The following is a 17,413-nucleotide window of genomic DNA, read 5'->3' on the forward strand; positions in this document are numbered from 1 at the left end:
CAGTGGCTCTCCACTCCCACAGGCTAAAACCCAGATTCCCAAACCAGAACTTGAAGTCAACACATTAACGGCCAATATCACTCAGTGCCTCCTGATTGAAACTTGCCTCCCCTGCACCTTGCTCCTCTGCAGGCCTTTGCTGAGCTTCCTAGGGACGATCCAGTTAGTCTCACTACCAAAATCAAGCACCTTTGTTGAGTTACCATGGAATTTTTACAATTAAATTATTTAAAAATTATTACTTTTAAACATTTCATCAAGTTTTAAAAAGAGAAACTTAAATGTTTCGAATTCAGTTTTACAAACTCTATACAGGGGCTCGTAAAATGCATTCTATTCTAATTTAAATTCTGAATCAATCTTTTTGTTTGCTTGCCCTACAACTGCCAAATCTCCAGCTTGCAGCTTTTAAGGATTTTTGCTTCTTCAAAGGCATTGCTTGATCCTTCTAACAGGATGCCTGCATACCTTAACAAGCTTCACTTATCTAAAAGGAGTTCATCATCTCCTGGACAAACCAGTCACCCAGTCTGAGAGCCCCCCCCCCCCATTACTCTAAATTGTGCATTCCACCTCCCAATCATCTTGATCAATTGCTTCCGTGTCTGCTGAGTGCCCATTACCTATTCAAATCCTTTGCTGGGCTCTGGGGGTACAACGGTGAACAACAGAGAAATTCTCTCTCCCTCCCACTGTCTCCGATACTGGGTAGCTGAACCGGTGAGGGACAGCTATTCACCCAGCTATATCCTGTTCCACTGAGACCACATCAAACAGCTCAGACTTGAACTGCTATATTGCACTCTGCCTCTTCTCCATCCCCTGGAAACCATCTTACAGAGTTTGCCACCAGTTGGATCTTCCTAAAACACCCTTTAACATAGAGGAAGTAGGCCTAGAACTATACCCACATCTTGGATAAAACAAGTGAAACTGTGACGCAGGAGAGGGGACAGATGGGTACAGGTTGAGCTGTGCTGGGTGGCGGCACAGAAAAGGCAGCTATGAGGCAAAAGCATTACTAGGACATCTGAGAAAAGCAAGGGGAGGTCACAGGGGCCAGATCTCATATAGCCTTGTAGGCCACTGTAAAGACTTTAGCTGTATCTCAGAGTCAGATGGGGCCACTAGAAAGTTCTAAGCAGAGGAGTGATGTGATCTGACTTCTGTTTTAAGAAGACCACTCTGGCTTCTGTGTTTAAAATTAAACTGTAGAGGGGCAAGGGTGGAAGCTGGGAGACCCATTAGCAGGCTATTGCAATCCTCCAGGTGAGAATGAAGCAGTCCTGGATCAGACCAGAGGACATGATGAGAGGTGGTCAGATTCTGGTTATATTTTGAAGGCAGAACCAACAAAATTTTCTGGTGGAGTGAATATGGTGTTCAAGAGAACGAGAGGTGTCAAGGATGATACCAAGGTTTCAGCTTGAGCAACTGCAAGGCTGGAGCTGCCATTAACCGAGAGGGGGAAGGTTTGGGGAGGAACAGGTTTTGAGGGAAAGGTCATGAGCTCACTTCTGGACATGTGAGATTTGAGAGGCCACTTAGATATCTGAGTGGAGACAGAGTAGGCAGTCAGATAAACACCTAAGGAGCTCAGTGGAGGTCTGGGCTAGAGCTCTAAATCTATGCACTATCAGCACTGAATGCTATTTAAAGCCCTGACATGTGATAAGCCCACCCACCTGGGTGTGAATGCAGGCAGAGAAGGGAAGAGGTCCAAGGCTTAAGCCTTGAAGTCGCCAATGTTAAGAGGTTGGGGGAGGGACTTCCCTGGTGGTGCAGTGGTTAGCAGTCTGCCTGCCAATGCAGGGGACACGGAACTGAGCCCGTGCGTCACAACTATGGAGCCTGCGCTCTAGAGCCCGCATGCCACAACTACTGAGCCCGTGTGCTGCAACTACTGAAGCCCGTGTGCCTAGAGTCTGTGCTCCACAACATGAGAAGCCACCGCAATGAGAAGCCCACGCACCGCAAGGAAGAGTAGACCCTGCTCGCCGCAACTAGAGGAAGCCCGCACGCAGCAACGAAGACCCAACGCGGCCAAAAATAAATTAAAAAAAAAAGAGGTTGGGGGATGCAAGGGGATAAGGGAACGAACCAACAAAGGAAACTGAGAAGGAACTGTTAGTGACTTAAAAGGAAACTAGAGTCGGGTGGTGCCCGGATGCTAAGGTGAAGATGTTTCACAGAGGAGGGAGTGGTTAGCTATTTCAAAAACTTCTGAGAGAAAGATGTGGATGGAGAATGAGTCACTGGATTTATTCATGAGGAAGTCATGAGGAGTTTGGGTACAGCAGTGGGGATGAAAGCCTGTCTGGAGTAGCTTAAAAGTGAATAGGAGAAAGGGGGTATGTAGACAGCTCTTCCAGTAGATTCTCTATAAACTGAAGGCAGAAAAGTGGGCGGTAGGTGGAGGAGTAGAGGGGCCAGAAGAGGGCTTGCAATGATGGTACAGATAATCGCTTATTTGTATGCTGATGGGAATGAGTCATTATCTCGTGGAGGAAATTACTGTAAGGAGAGAGTGGGTAGAATTACAGAAGTGACATCCCTGAGTATAATGAGAGGAGGTGGGATCCAGGGCACAAGTAGAGGGTTTGGCTCCAGATGAGAACTCAGCAAGCTGAAAGTAAGAACTGCCGAACAGGAATGGTAGAGAACAGGGGATACAGGGTCAGGCACAGGTAAGCAGATAGGCTAGTGGTGAGAGCTTGTCGAAGTTCTCTTCTGGTTGCTCGTTTTCCTCAGTGAAACAAGAAGCAAAGCCTTCAGCTGAGCAGTGGGTCTGGAGAAGGAGGTGTTCAAGGTTTGAGGAGAGAAAAGGTAAACTGCTGGGAGTGGGTGAGTGAAGACACTAGGAACATATTGGGTTTAGCTGCAGTAAATCATCAGAATTTTAAAGTGTGGGACTCTGCAAGGTGATGTGCTTTTCTGCAGCTACAAGGCGTGAGCACAGAACGTTGGATCGCACCTGGCTGGACTGGGCTCGTCCAGTCAAAGTTCAATCATTGAGCACGACCAATCAGAAAAGGAGCAAAGAAGCTGGGTGTGTCTGCAACAGAGTGAGCCCAGGGAGTGAGCACGGCACTGGGGCGCAGAAGAAGGGCAGGGAGGACATCAGTGGGGGAAGGACTGTCAGAGTTGGCAGAGCAGAGGAACTGAGCTTCCAGCAGAGGAAGTGGAACTGAGATACTGAGGTGATGGAGGGAATGGAATCACTGGTAAAGACAAGTTCTACATTATATCTGTGGGGAGAGGTAAGACAGAGTGAAGGAGAAGATCATTACAGGAGAGGAGAGCAAGGACTAAGAAGTCAGGATATTAGAAAGAAATTTTATTTAAATATTACAAAAGCACCAAGAATTATGACAGCAGGAACATCAGAAACAGTGAAAAGGAACCAGGCACTAAAATAATCAGGAAATATTGGGGTGATGTTCTTAGCAGCACTGTTTACAATAGCCAAGACATGGAAACATTGTAAGTGTCCATCAACAGATGAATGGATAAAGAAGATGTGGTCTATATAAATGGACTATTATTCAGCCATAAAAGAAAAGTGAGAGAATCCTACCATTTGTGACAACATAGGTAGACCCTGAAGGCATTATGCTAAGTGAAATAAATCAGACCGAGAATGCAAATACTGTATGATCTCTAAAAGGAGAGAAATCTCTAGAAATCTTTTTAGATTTAGTGGAATGTAAAAAGAAAAAAACGAAGCTCATAGAAAAAGAGATCAGACTTGTGGTTACCAGAGGTGGAGGGTGGGAGGAAGGGGAGTTGGAGGAAAGTGGTCAAAAGGTATAAACTTCCAGTTATAAAATATATGAACACTAGGGATACAATGTGCTACATGATGACTATAGCTAACACTGCTGTGTGGTATGTAGGTAAGTTGTTAAGAGAGAAGATACTAAGTTCTCATCACAGGAAGAACATTTTTTTCCTTTTTTCTTTCTTTTCTTTTTATGGTATCTATATGAGAAGACGGATGCTAGCTGAACCTATCGTGGTAATCATTTCACAATGCATGTAAATCAAACCACCATGCTGTATGCCTTCAACTTGTACAGTGATGGATGTCAATTATTTCTCAATAAAACTGGGGAAAAAAAGAAACATTAAAGTGTACCCATCAGCCTCTGGATGACTGCAACAAGGGAAGTGCTTTAGAGATGAGGGAAGGAGAATAACCTGGAAACATCAGCGAGAAGCACAGAGGAACCTGTATCCTATCCCCAGTTCCAGTTTAAAGTGGGAAGAGGAGGAAAAAAAAAATCCCACCTCCTGTGTGAGCTGCAAGGGGAAGCAGGAACTTTAATTTATAGAGCACCACCTATCCATGGTTCAGAGTTCTGAGCTCACTGATGCCACGACATCCCTTTCCCATTCCCAGCAAGACAAGGGATGCTGCTGCCAGCAGCTCTGCCCAACGTGTGCTGTTCTCCTGACCTCAGTCACATCCCCTCCTCACCAAGAGGATGACAAGGGAGCTGAAAGTGGCTCCTGTGTACCGGAAAGAGAGGAAAACTCTGACAACAGGTGATGACTAATTTTTATTTCTCATAAACCAATGATTAGTATCTTAAAATAGTTAGAAATCTGCCATTTGAACAAACCAATGTTATGGCATACTCACCGATCACTCTGAGGGTGAACTTGGTGTTATTTCTAACACTTGGGGATTCAATTCCGTACTCATCTTCGTCCGATGGTGTTAACTTGTCGATTGTGAGGTTACCCGACACAGTGTCTAAGTAAACTCTATCTTTAAAAGATAGAAAAGCTCTGACTTCAGATTGGTCATCCCATTCTACAACTTTATCCTTTCCTCTTTTCCACACAATCTCCTTAAAGGGTTTAAAACTTGATGTGTATAAAGTTACACTCTTGTTCACAGCTCCATATATTACTTGGGAATCACAGCTAATGAAATCTAGGAGAAAAAAAAGAAATTGGTTAGGGAAGATAACATGACTTGATCAAAAGCAGAAAATTATCTTCCAAGATGCCTTGTGGGGGAAAAATGATTAAATTTAGTGGTAAAATTATTCATTAGCTACTTTTTGTACTAAGCTGATAAACTGCTGATAAAAAGTATAGGAAGGAGAACATGCTTGACCCTGTAAGAGTTTATTCTTTAATAGGGAACTGGGGCCCACAGAAATCCAAGAAGTGGATTCAACATTTAGGGAGCACCAACTACGTGCCAGGTACTGTGGGCAATGCTGGGAATATGGCGGCAAACAAGACAGGTGTCACTCCAGGCCCTCAAGGGAGGAGACACTGAGCAGACAAGGAGAGCCACCCAGGCAAAGGCCTTTCCTAGCAAATCATGCTGAAATTGACACAGGACAGCAAACCACCAGAAGATAAGAGGAGTCTGCAAGCTGACAGCCGGGTGAGGAGGGGAAGGAGAGATGGCCAAGCAGACAGAGGAAGCAGCCCCTCTGAAGAGGCAGGCCTTAAATCAGGAAGGCGCTGGGCGTGTCTGAGGAAATAAAAGCAGTTCCAAAAGGCTCGAAGGAAGAGAGCAAGGGGGGAACGGGTGGGGAATGAGGCTGGAGAGGCAGGCAGGGGCCAGACCACAGGGTTTGTGAGTGAGGGGCTGGGCCATGTCCGGTAAGATACGCTAAGCGTTTGGAATTTATCCTAATGGCAAGGGAAGGTCACGGACAGGGAAGACCGGCATGACATTTAAGTTTCAGTAGGTTGACTTTGTCTGCAGGGTGGACACTGGTCAACAGGGTAAGGATGGAGGGCAGAGAAAACCCAGAAGGGCAGTCAGTGCGGGAGCAGTGAAAGAAGGCTGGACCGGGAGACCAGACCAGGGCGCCGGCGGTGGGGATGGATAAGTGGACAGACTCTACATTTGAGAGGGAAATGAACAGGATTTAGTGATTGGATGAGAGGAGTTAATGGTGACTGCCAGGCCTCTCTCCTGGCTGACTGAGGTGCCATTAACTGAAATCAGAATGACCAGGAAGGAAGTCAGGGAGTGTGATGAAGATTGAGGTCTCGAGGCCTGGGTGCGGTGGCGTGTTGAAACCAGCTGTTGTTAGCCTCTCTGCCGGACTCCGTTCAGGGAAGCCTGGAGAGCTTGGAGTGCACCACAGTGGGAGTATTTATAGCAGAGAAACTGCCTCATGCTTCACATCAGAACCTCCCACCTCCTCCACATCAATCCAGTTGTTAAACATTTACTATTACTACTAGATTGGGATATTCTTGATACCCCAAAATGGGCTTCAATGCATCGTGCTCCAGACTTGACTTTCTTGTTAAAAGAGAAGAGCAGCTGTTAGGGGAGAGACATAAAAGAGAAATTAAAACTTGATTGATTGAAGTTTTTACCTAGAAGCAATCAGGGTAATTGAGAGTACAGGAAAAATCAAAAATATTAAATAGACCAATTGCAGGCAATTGTATCCAGTAATTTCAAATAAGAAGCAAATACGCCCCATTTGTCTATGTGCAAGGATTTTTAGAACCCACCTCCCTTAATCCAGGGAGGCTGCCTGCAATACACCAGCGTCCTTCTGTGGCTTTCCTGACCATGCACTGTTTCTCCCAATCAACCAGAGCCCATGAAAAGGCATGAAAAGGAATAAGATTTGAGGGGTGAGAGTCTATCCACACACAATAGTGGCGGCTCGAAATGTCTTGTACATGAATAGATGAATGAACGGATGAGGGTAAGTAGGGTGGTGGAGGAAGAGAAGAGGTCTCAGTTGAACTGCCCCTCCCTGGCTGCATAAAGCTGGCTTCTGTTTTTCCCAGGGGAAGGTGATGTTTCCTGGGCTTGAGAACAGGAAGAAGAAAAGTCTGGAATGGAGCTAACGGTGGAAAAAGGGGGAGACTAGTTCAGAAAAAATCATAGTCATTTTGAGCTGGAAGAAACTCCAACAATTAGTCAGTCAAATAACCCCCATTTCACAGGTGAAAGGACAGGGCACCAAGAAAGACGGAAGAAGATGTTACTGAACGCTTACCCTCGGCCAGTTACGTGTTCACGTACTTGTGTCCCTTTTTAATCCTCTCCACATCCCCGTGCAGTGGTGTTGCTAACTCCATCTCTCAGGCCCCGGGAGACATATCAATTGCTCAAGGTCACTCAGCAAGTTTATGGTAGCTGAGGGACCAGAACAGACCTGACATGGCCCAGCCCCTCACTCACAGACCCTGTGGTCTGGCCCCTGCCTGCCTCTCCAGCCTCATTCCCCACCCGTTCCCCTCTTGCTCTCTTCCTTCGAGCCTTTTGGAACTGCTTTTATTTCCTCAGACACGCCCAGCGCCTTCCTGATTCAGGACCCGCCTCCTCAGAGGCACTTCTTCCTCTGTCTGCTTGTCCATCTCTCCTCCCCCTCTTCACCCAGATGTCAGCTGACTGATGGATGCTAAGCATAAGCGACCTGCAAGACATCTGCCTGGAGCTGTCCAGGAGGCTGCGGGGTCCACAGGTCTGCGGGTTCCCAGGGGAAGATACAGATTTGGGATCCATTACATTTGTAGATGCTATGTCTACCATTTCCTTCCTATAGTAAAGTCTTTTCTGTTGCACCTCCAAGACTGATCCTAAGGTAAGTTACCAATATGACTGTTTCCAATGAAAAAGAATAGGAGAAAGGAGAGTGAATTTTTTTCTCAAGGTCACACACCCTGAACGAATGAAAGAATGAGCAAACAAACAGCAGCTAAGGAAAGGAGTCAGCAGTGAGTTGCTTACTTTGCTGATAACAGTGAATGGTCAGAAAAGGGACCACAGGGATGCTACCTTACCATGCCAGAGGGCAGAATGAAAAGGGCACCGACTTTCAAGGCAGATGCGCCCAGGGTGAACCTTCAAAAGTTCTCGCCACACTAGGTTTCCTCAGCCTAAAAAACAAATCATAATGCCTACCACAAAAGATTGTTTTGAGGTTTGAATAAGACTGAGAGTCTTTACACAATGGCTGAAATGAAGTAGGCTTTCAACAGGGTTTTCCCTCTTTTTCTTTCAATGATTCAGGCCACCATCAATGCATTCACTGTAGGTGACCCTGGCTGTGTGAGAACTGGGCATAGAGTGAGTTTTTGCTGTTTCGAAGTAGAGAGAGATAGAGGTAGGGGGAAAATGTATCAGTGATTGCCTAAACAGATATTCTGTGCTAGACAGAATTTTTTTAACTGTTAGAGGTTTATTTGTTTGGAATAATACTGAATGATCTTTTCTTTTGAAAGATATGAGGGTACCTAATACCTATATGTACTGTGTTTGTTTCCAATTTCAAAGACTCTTGAAGTCTTAAAAAACATCATCATTATACCCAGTTTTGATAGTTCTTCTCACAGGGCTTGAAGTCCGAAGTGGAACTCAAATATTTTGCAGACAAAGTGACCTGATTTTTGATTTAGAAAATATGGTAACCGTAACTACTGGGTTAATGAAATGGGACCTCCCCCAACTCCCAGCCACAAATTCCTCTGTGCATTTTCACTTGAGTCCTGGGATTCTTTTAAAAAATATTTATTTATTTATTTGGCTGTGTTGAGTCTTAGTTACAGCATGCAGGAACTTTCATTGCGGCGTGCAGGCTCTTTGTTATGGCGCGTGGGCTCTAGAGCATGCACGCAGGCTCAGTAGTTGCAGCGCACAGGCTCTCTAGTTGTGGCATGCAGGCTCCAGAGTGCGCAGGTTGCGTAGTTGAGGCACGTGGGCTTTCTAGTTGTGGCGCACGGTCTCTAGAGCACGCGGGCTTAGTTGCCCCACGGCACGTGGGATCTTAGCTCCCCAACTGGAGATCAAACCCGCATCCCCTGCATTGGAAGGTGGATTCTTATCCACTGGACCACCAGGGAAGTCCCGGGTCCTGGGATTTAGATTGACTGCTATTTTTAGTTTATTTAATCAAACACTTATATAGCACTTACTATCTACTAGGCAGTTGGAAGAACTCTACAAATATGTATTCAGCAAATCCTCTCAAAAACCATATCAGGACTTCCCTGGTGGCACGGTGGTTAAGAATCTGCCTGCCAATGAAGGGGACACAGGTTCGAGCCCTGGTCCGGGAAGATCCCACATGCTGCGAAGCAACTAAGCCCGTGTACCACAACTACTGAGTCCATGCTCTAGAGCCCGTGAGCCACAACTACTGAGCCCGTGTGCCACAACTACTGAAGACTGTGCTCCTAGAGCCCGTGCTCTGCAACAAGAGAAGCCACCACAATGAGAAGCCTGTGCACCACAACGAAGAGTAGCTCCAACTGGCTGCAACTAGAGAAAGCCTGCACGCAGCAACAAAGACACAACGCAGCCAAAAAAAATAAATAAATAGATAGATAGATAGAAAAAAAAAACTTAAAAAGAAAAACCATATTAAGCAGCTGTTATTTTTAACCCTATTTTGCAGATGAGGAAACTGTGACACACAAACGTTAACTGACTAGCTAATTAAGTAGCGAAACTGCTTTTGAACCCAGATAGTCTGACTTTTAACCATTGCTTCTATTTGGCTAGCTATGTGGTATATGGCTATTAAAGACAGTGACGTGATACAGGATATGTCAGAATGCAATTTCTAGAACGTATGGGAATAGCAGATGTTGGGAATGAGAAAAGGCAAACCATTCTAGTCGGGAGCCAAGCACACCTCTGAAACCTAGAAGTGAAGCATAAGCTCAATGGTCAACACATCACTGAATGTCAGGGCTGGACAGGTCCTCAGAGGACCCTGGCCCGCCCCACACCCATCCTCATATACATGAGGAAATTGCGAAGAGCTGATTGAGCAAGACAGCGATGAACCCAAATCTCCAAAATGTTACATGGGAACCCAAATTTAAACCTAAGTTTCATAATGCTGTTGTTTTTTAAAAATAATTTTAGATGTTCAATGGAAAATGAGACAGGGTTTCATAATTAAAGACCAAGAAACTAAGTTGAAAGTAAGGTCTAAGAGTTTGCACTTCTCATGTGTGATGGCAAGGAATATGTGACATGTGAAAAAGTAAGAGAGGGTAAGGGGACAAAAGAGACTCGAAGGCAGGAAGGAAGAAAAGCTGGAGCGGCGTGTGTGGTGAGAAAACAAGGGGCAAACAAAGAGGTAATAAGGACACAAAATCACAGGAGCAGCTGAGAAGCCTGTGAGAACTAGCAAATGAAGCCCTGAGATAGAGACCAGCCGTTCAGCCAACAGAGGAGCCACAGACGGGCCAGGTGTGACCTACAAGGGAGCGGTGGAGGCTGCAGCTCTGGTGAGGCTGGCTCGCCTAGGGAGAGGCCCCTCAGCTCCTACCCACGTGGACACGTGCGAATTGCCGGATCTTCTAAGTTTCCAAGAAATGCTGGACGTTCAAATTTTACGGGAACACAAAAATCAAATTTTATGGGAACACAAAAATCAAATTTTATGGGAACACAAAAATCAAATTTTATGGAATCAGTGGGCAATTAATTCCAATCTGAGCAGAGGGGTATCCCATAGTCAGGCCAGCCCCATGAGGACAAAGACAGGGTTGTTCTCCATCTTTGCTGCATCCCCTGCTGGCACATGAAGGACATTCCATAAATATTTGTTGAGTGAATTAACTAAACTGATTTAAATACAACTTAAATGTCGTCTAAAAGGCAGGGCTTCCTGACAGAATTACAATATTTGATAGTCACCCCAAACCCTGAGCTTTGCAATACCTCAAATCGCTGTGGAACCTGGTTGGAGAACCATGACTCAGCAAGGAGAGGTGGAGACGTTCAACTGAAGCTGCAGAATGGCCTGGGACCCCTCGTATGCTGTCAGAAGAGAACTCTTTCCTCCTCACTGCCTGCCTCCAGAATCAAAGCAAGACTGGAGGGTCTGCTGGCTCCCCACTCGCCATCCCCTTCAGGTTTAGCGGGGTTTCACCTACCACATGTTGTGGGCTTCAGGGCACTGCACCAGATAAGCTTACACCCACTCAGGATATCAGCCCTTCATCAATGTTAACACCCTGTCTGAGGTTTGAGGAGATGCAATTGTTTCACTGATGCCATTGCTGAGAGCCGAGCTAACCACTCTTCTGGGATTTGGAGGAAAGGTTTTTCTGGAGTTTTTTCTTAGAAATGAACAATGTGATTTTAAAATACTTCCTTCTCTTCCTAAAATTTCTTCAAGGTTCCACATGGCTGCAGATTTTAGCAGTTAAGGCAAAAATTCATTTGATGAAAAGAGAAAAAAAATCCCCTGAAAGTTTCAGTACCCAAATACATAAATCTTGGTATTTTCCCCTGTGTGTATGACACCATAACGACAATTCGGTTAAAGATTCATTCAAGCTGGGAGATAGGAGGGCCTTGGGCATTTTTGTACCCAAGTGAGCAGCTGGATTTCTCCTGCAGACAGGGGCTTGTGACCATGACCTTGTTCCTCTCACTTCAGCATCACAGCACACTTTCAGTTGATACCCACTTGGGGTACTGGAGCGGTGGCAGCCTGCGAAACTAAGTCTCTGGAGTCACAAACACACATGCTCACAGTACAGAGAGCAGCCACTCTCCTCACATGTCTACGTCAGGGCTAGTGTCAAACAATCTGTCCTATTAAGTCTACAAACATTCTGTTTGTCAGCCCCCATGTCCCAGTTTGGGCATACGACATATGCTCACCAGGTACATGGATAATCAAAAGAAGAGCACCCAGTCTTTTCACTCAAGGAAGTTTAGTGTAGCTCGTTTCTTTAACCTAGCTCTTAATAAATCCAGTCCAAACGAGCCCTAGACCAACTCAGCCTCAGTAATAATATTCCACAACAGCAACACACTTCCTGAAGGCTCACTGTGTGCCAGGCACTTGTTCCAAGAGATAGATAGATGGATGGATAGATAGATGGATGGATAGACAGATGGACGGATAGATAGATGGATGGATAGATGGATGGATAGATAGATGGACGGATAGATAGATAGATGGATAGATAGATGGATGGATAGACAGATAGATGGATAGGCTCATTTATTCCTCAACTTAACTCTATGAGGTAGGGCTTATTATTCATTTATTCACTCACCAAATATTTGTTGAGTACCTGCTATGTCCCAGGCACTGTACTAAGCAGTGAGGATACAGCACTAAACAAATCAGACAGAATCCTGCCCGCTTGGAGTTTACATTATTGGTGAAGGTGGGGACGCGGGGCAGGGAGGAACACGTTAAATGGGAAAGTATCACAGGTGATGTTAACTGCTACTGAGAAAAATAAAGCAATGTATTGGGGAGGATGATTAATAATGAGAAGGGAGGTTGCCATTATATGTGAGGTGGTCCCAGCTGGCATGTGAGCAGGGCCCAGAAAAAACGAGGGAGTGAGCTTGAGCGTGTGGGGAAGAGCATTCAAAGAGTGAGAACCACTAAGTTACAGTTGAGGAAACTGGGGCTCAAAGAGGTTCAGAAGCTGACCGTGGTCACTCAGCTGGTCCGGGACAGAGCTGGTGTCCAGACACAGGTGGCCAGCTCCAAAGCCTGCACTGTTAGCCACAGTGTGAGATGCCTTGGTCCTTCCTTGTCAATTCCACCTGCATCCAGTCCCCGTCAGTGATTTCTGTTTCCATGAGTGCTGAAGGCAGAAATCTAATGGTCTCAGATATGCCACCATGGCTTCCCTGTCTTCATCTATTTCAGACTGAAACTGCAGCCCCCTGACTCCCAACAGACAATAAACCCCCTGGTCCCCCAGTCCCAGAAACGCCACAGAACTCGCCTCACATATGCTCTCAGTTGTCAAGCTATTCCTTGTCTCCTGGATGAGTGCATCCAGAATTAAGACGTTTGTTCTTTAAATCAACTTCCTTTTGAACTTCCCTGTTTCCTGTCATGCTAAAATACTTGCCTTTTTAACCCCTTATTCTTGCACTTAAAAATCCTTCTTTCACCAGACATTTCCCTCTCAATCTGTGCAGTCCGATTCAGTAGCCACTAGCCAATGTGGCTCGTGAGCCCATGCCACGTGGTTAGTCCAAATTGAGATGTGTTGTTAGTATAAGATACACACCAGACTTTGAAGGTCAAGTATGAAAAGGGGAATGTAAAATCTCTCATTAACATTTTCCATATCAACTACATGTCGAAATGAAAATACTGTGGGTATATTAGGTTAAATAAAATATATTATTAGAATTAATTTTACCTGTTTCATATTATATTTCTATTTAACAGCACTACTCTGGCCGGCTCTTTCAAGATACCCATATCACATCACGCTCAAAAGCCACATTTGCCTTTGACTGTTCTTGTCTTAGACAGGATATGTCTGAGACCTACAGCATGCTTTGGAGAATAAGGTTCTTACTAGAGCTATTTAATGCTCTGCAAGTCTTTTTAAATCTATTCTCCAAAGTCTGATTAAAGGTATTTCAATGCGCTATTGATCATTTCATTAAAAATTTCTTTATAATCCCTATTATTTTCTAGTTACTCAGTTCATAGTTGAGAAACTCTATTACAACTAATTTATGATGACATAGTCATTAGTTTCTTATTAATAGGAATTTCTTATTATTTCCTGAATGTGTACAGTAAACTTCATTTTTTTTCCTAGTTTTTAACTGTTACATGGGAAAAACATTCAGAAACTACAGACCAGAGAGGCTGATGGAAATTCAGACACTGTTCTTAACAGACATTCAGGGGAACATTATGAAAAGTGAAGGTCACTAGGAATCAAAATGGGTTCATTTCCTCAGAACAAGCCTATCAAAATAATTTGGTTCCCTGAGATGGATACTTGCTAAACAGAATAGATCAAGGTCACAAAGGATAGAACTCTGAACTAATAACTTTCAAATGGGGGCAGAGACCAGACATGATTTCTTACAGTGATTCTGGGCAAGAGGTCCCCTCACTTTCACTGGTTTCATTTTGAGCCCCAGAGTCCTTGGGCTAAGAGCTCATCAGCAAAGGCACGAGCAGCATTGAGAAGGAGAAGGCCAATGCGCACAAGGGAAAGGGACTGAAAACAAGAAAACCAAGAGGCCAAAGGAGAGAATCCCATGCCCATAAAGTAGCTAAAAGACATTTTCCTTTGAGTCTGGTAGATGGGCACTGAAACTTATCTCCAAAGAGGAACTGCTAAAATGTTTTCCACACTTTTTGGGGGACGGTATCACTATTTTAGTCACACTTCATATCAAAACTTGTCTGGGGCTTCCCTGGTGGCACAGTGGTTGAGAGTCCGCCTGCTGATATAGGGGACATGGGCTCATGTCCCAGTCTGGGAAGATCCCACATGCCGCGGAGCGGCTGGGCCCGTGAGCCATGGCCGCTGAGCCTGCGCATCCGGAGCCTGTGCTCCACAACGGGAGAGGCCACAACAGTGAGGCCCACGTACCGCACACAAAAAAACCAAAAAAACAACTTGTCTGAGCAAATGGAAAAGGCTGTATCCAGGTTTCACCTTCAATCCTGAGATGGAAGCTTTTATCTGTGACTGCAGAATCTAAGGTGCTGTGTGCCCTTAAGTAAAAACTTCAAAAAGCCTTCTGTACTCAAGAGAAAACAACATGAGAAGAAATCAAAAGACAGAAAACTTGTGCACACAAGGGCTGATGTATGCTGGCAAACTTTCTGCTCTTAAACAGAGAAAGCAATGCCTACCATCAAAGCCTATACGAATTAAAACACATTAGAGGGAGACATGCTGGGACCCAGCCCCACCCCCCAGCAGGCCAGCAGGGCTGGCAGCCAGTGGAGTCAGGGGAGTCAGTGGAGTCAGCTGCCCACACTACTTGGCTCTGCCACAGCAGAAGAGTGCATGCAGCCCATACAGGGGGCAGCCTAGAGCATATAACTCTAGTCACCAAAGGGGATGGGGAGAGTCCTGCTGGGCCCCACAGGACATCTCTTACATAAGGCCACTTCTCCAAGACCAGGAAACGTGACCAACCTACCCGCTACACAGAAATAAACATAGAGAATCAGACAAAGTGAGGAGACAGAAATGTATAACAGACAAAGGAACAAGACAAACCCCCAAAGAAGAACTGAGTGAGTGGAGATAAGCAATCTAACCAATAAAGACTTCAGGTAATGATCATAAAGGTGCTCAGTGAACTCAAGAGAAGAGTGAATGAACACTGTGAGAAGTTCAACAAAGAGTTAGAAAATATACAGAAGACTCAAACAGCTGGAGAGTAACAATAACTGAAATTTTAAAAATACACTAGAAGGAATCAACAGGAGATTAGATGACACAGAGGAATGCATCAGTGAACTTGGAAGACAGAGTAGTGAAATTCACCCAAGCTGAACAGAAAAAAAAAAGAACTTTAAAAAGTAAGGCTAGTTTAAGAGACCTCTGAGACAACAGCAGGCACACTAACATTCACATTATAGGGGTGCCAGAAGGAGAAGAGAGAAAGGGACAGAAAACTTATTTGAAGTGATAACAGCTAAAAACTTCCCTAACCTGAGAAAGGAAACAGACATCCAAGTTTAGGAAGTACAGAAAGTCCCAAACAAGATGAACCCAAAGAGGTCACACCAAGACACATTGCAATTAAAACAGCAAAAGTTAAAGATAAAAAGAGAATCTTAAAAGCAGTAAGGGAAAAGCAACCAGTACACACAAAGGAACTCACATAAAACTTTCACCTGACTTTTCAGCAGAATCTTTGCAGGCCAGAAGTACATCATGATGTACTTAACGTGATGAAAGGAAAAAAACTTACAACCAAGCATATTCTACCCAGAAAGGCTATCATTCAGATATGAAGGAGACAAGCAAAAGCTAAAAGAGTTCAGTGTCACTAAACCAGCTTTACAAGGAATGTTAAAGGGACTTCTCTAAGCAGAAAAGACCACAACTAGAAATATGAAAACTAAAAAAGGAAAAATCTCATTGGTAAAGGCAAACATACAGTAAAGGTCAACCACACAAAAAGCTAGTAGGAAGGTTAAAAGACAAAAGCGATAAAATCATCTATATCTATAGTAAAAAGTTAAGGAATACACAAAATAAAAAGATATAAAATATGACATCAAAAACATTAAATGTGGGCTTCCCTGGTGGTGCAGTGGTTGAGAGTCTGCCTGCCGATGCAGGGGACACGGGTTCGTGCCCCGGTCCGGGAAGATCCCACATGCCGTGGAGCGGCTGGGCCCGTGAGCCATGACCACTGAGCCTGTGCGTCCGGAGCTTGTGCTCCGCAACAGGAAAGGCCACAACAGTGAGAGGCCCGTGTACTGCAAAAAAACCAAAAACCAAAAAACATTAAATGCGAGGGTGGGGTGGGCAGCAAAAACGCAGGGTTGTTATAATGTGTTCAAACTTAAGAGATCATCAACTTAAAATAATCTCATAAAATTGACTCATTATATAGTTATATATGAACCTCATGGGAACCAAAAGCCTATGATAGATACATACACAAAAAAGAGAAAAGAATCCAAACGTAACACTAAAGATAGTCATCAAATCACAAGAAAAGAGAGCAAAAGGAGAAAAAAGGAACAAAAAAGAATTGTAAAAACAACCAGAAAACAATGAACAAAATGGCAATAAGTACACACCTATCAATAATTACTTTCAATGAATGGACTAAATGTTCCAACCAAAAGACATAGAGTGGCTGAATGGATTAAAAAAAAAAAAAAAAGACCCATCTATATGCTGCCTATAAGAGAATCACTTCAGATCTAAAGACATAGACTAAAAGCGAGTGGACGGAAAAAAGGTATTCATGCAAATAGAAATAAAAAGAAAGCTGGGGAAGCAATACTTACATCAGACAAAACAGACTTTAAAATAAAGACTGTGGGGCTTCCCTGGTGGCGCAGTAGTTAACAATCTGCCTGCCAATGCAAGGGACATGGGTTCGAGCCCTGGCCCAGGAAGATCCCACATGCCGTGGAGCAACTAAGCCCAAGCACCACAACTACTGAGCCTGAGCTCTAGAGCCCACAGGCCACAACTACTGAAGCCTGCGTGCCCAGAGCCCGTGCTCCGCAACAAGAGAAGCCATGACAATGAGAAGCCCACTCACTGCAACGAAGAGCAGCCCCCACTCATCGCAACTAGAGAAAGCCCACATGCAGCAACGAAGACCCAACACAGCCAAAAATAAATAAATTAATTAATTAAGTAAAAAATTAAAACAAAGACTGTAATAAGAGACAGAGAAAGAGATTACATAATGATAAAGGGACCAATCCAACAAGAAGATAAAACAATTGTAAATATCTATGTACCCAACATAGGAACACTTAAATACATAATGCAAATATTAACAAACATAATGGGAAAAACTGTGACAGTAACACAATAATATTAGGGGACTTTAATGTCCCACTTACATCAATGGACAGATCATCCGGACAGGAAATCAATTAGGAAACATTGGCCTTAAATGATACATGAGACCAGATGACCCTAATAGATATATAGAGAACATTACATC

General features: G+C 44.3%; 1 protein-coding gene across 1 annotated transcript in view; it reads right to left on the bottom strand.

Annotated features, from left to right (window-relative positions):
- The window catches only part of CD58 (CD58 molecule), a 43,905-nt gene that overhangs the window by 16,721 nt on the left and 9,771 nt on the right, over window positions 1-17,413 (bottom strand). The window contains exon 2 of the mRNA XM_079902582.1: window positions 4,646-4,942. Coding sequence (XP_079758708.1) covers window positions 4,646-4,942 — 297 coding nt within the window. The remainder of the gene's footprint in view (window positions 1-4,645; window positions 4,943-17,413) is intronic.

The sequence above is a fragment of the Stenella coeruleoalba genome (genome assembly GCF_951394435.1).
Source record: "Stenella coeruleoalba genome assembly, chromosome: 1".
Taxonomy (NCBI): domain Eukaryota; kingdom Metazoa; phylum Chordata; class Mammalia; order Artiodactyla; family Delphinidae; genus Stenella; species Stenella coeruleoalba.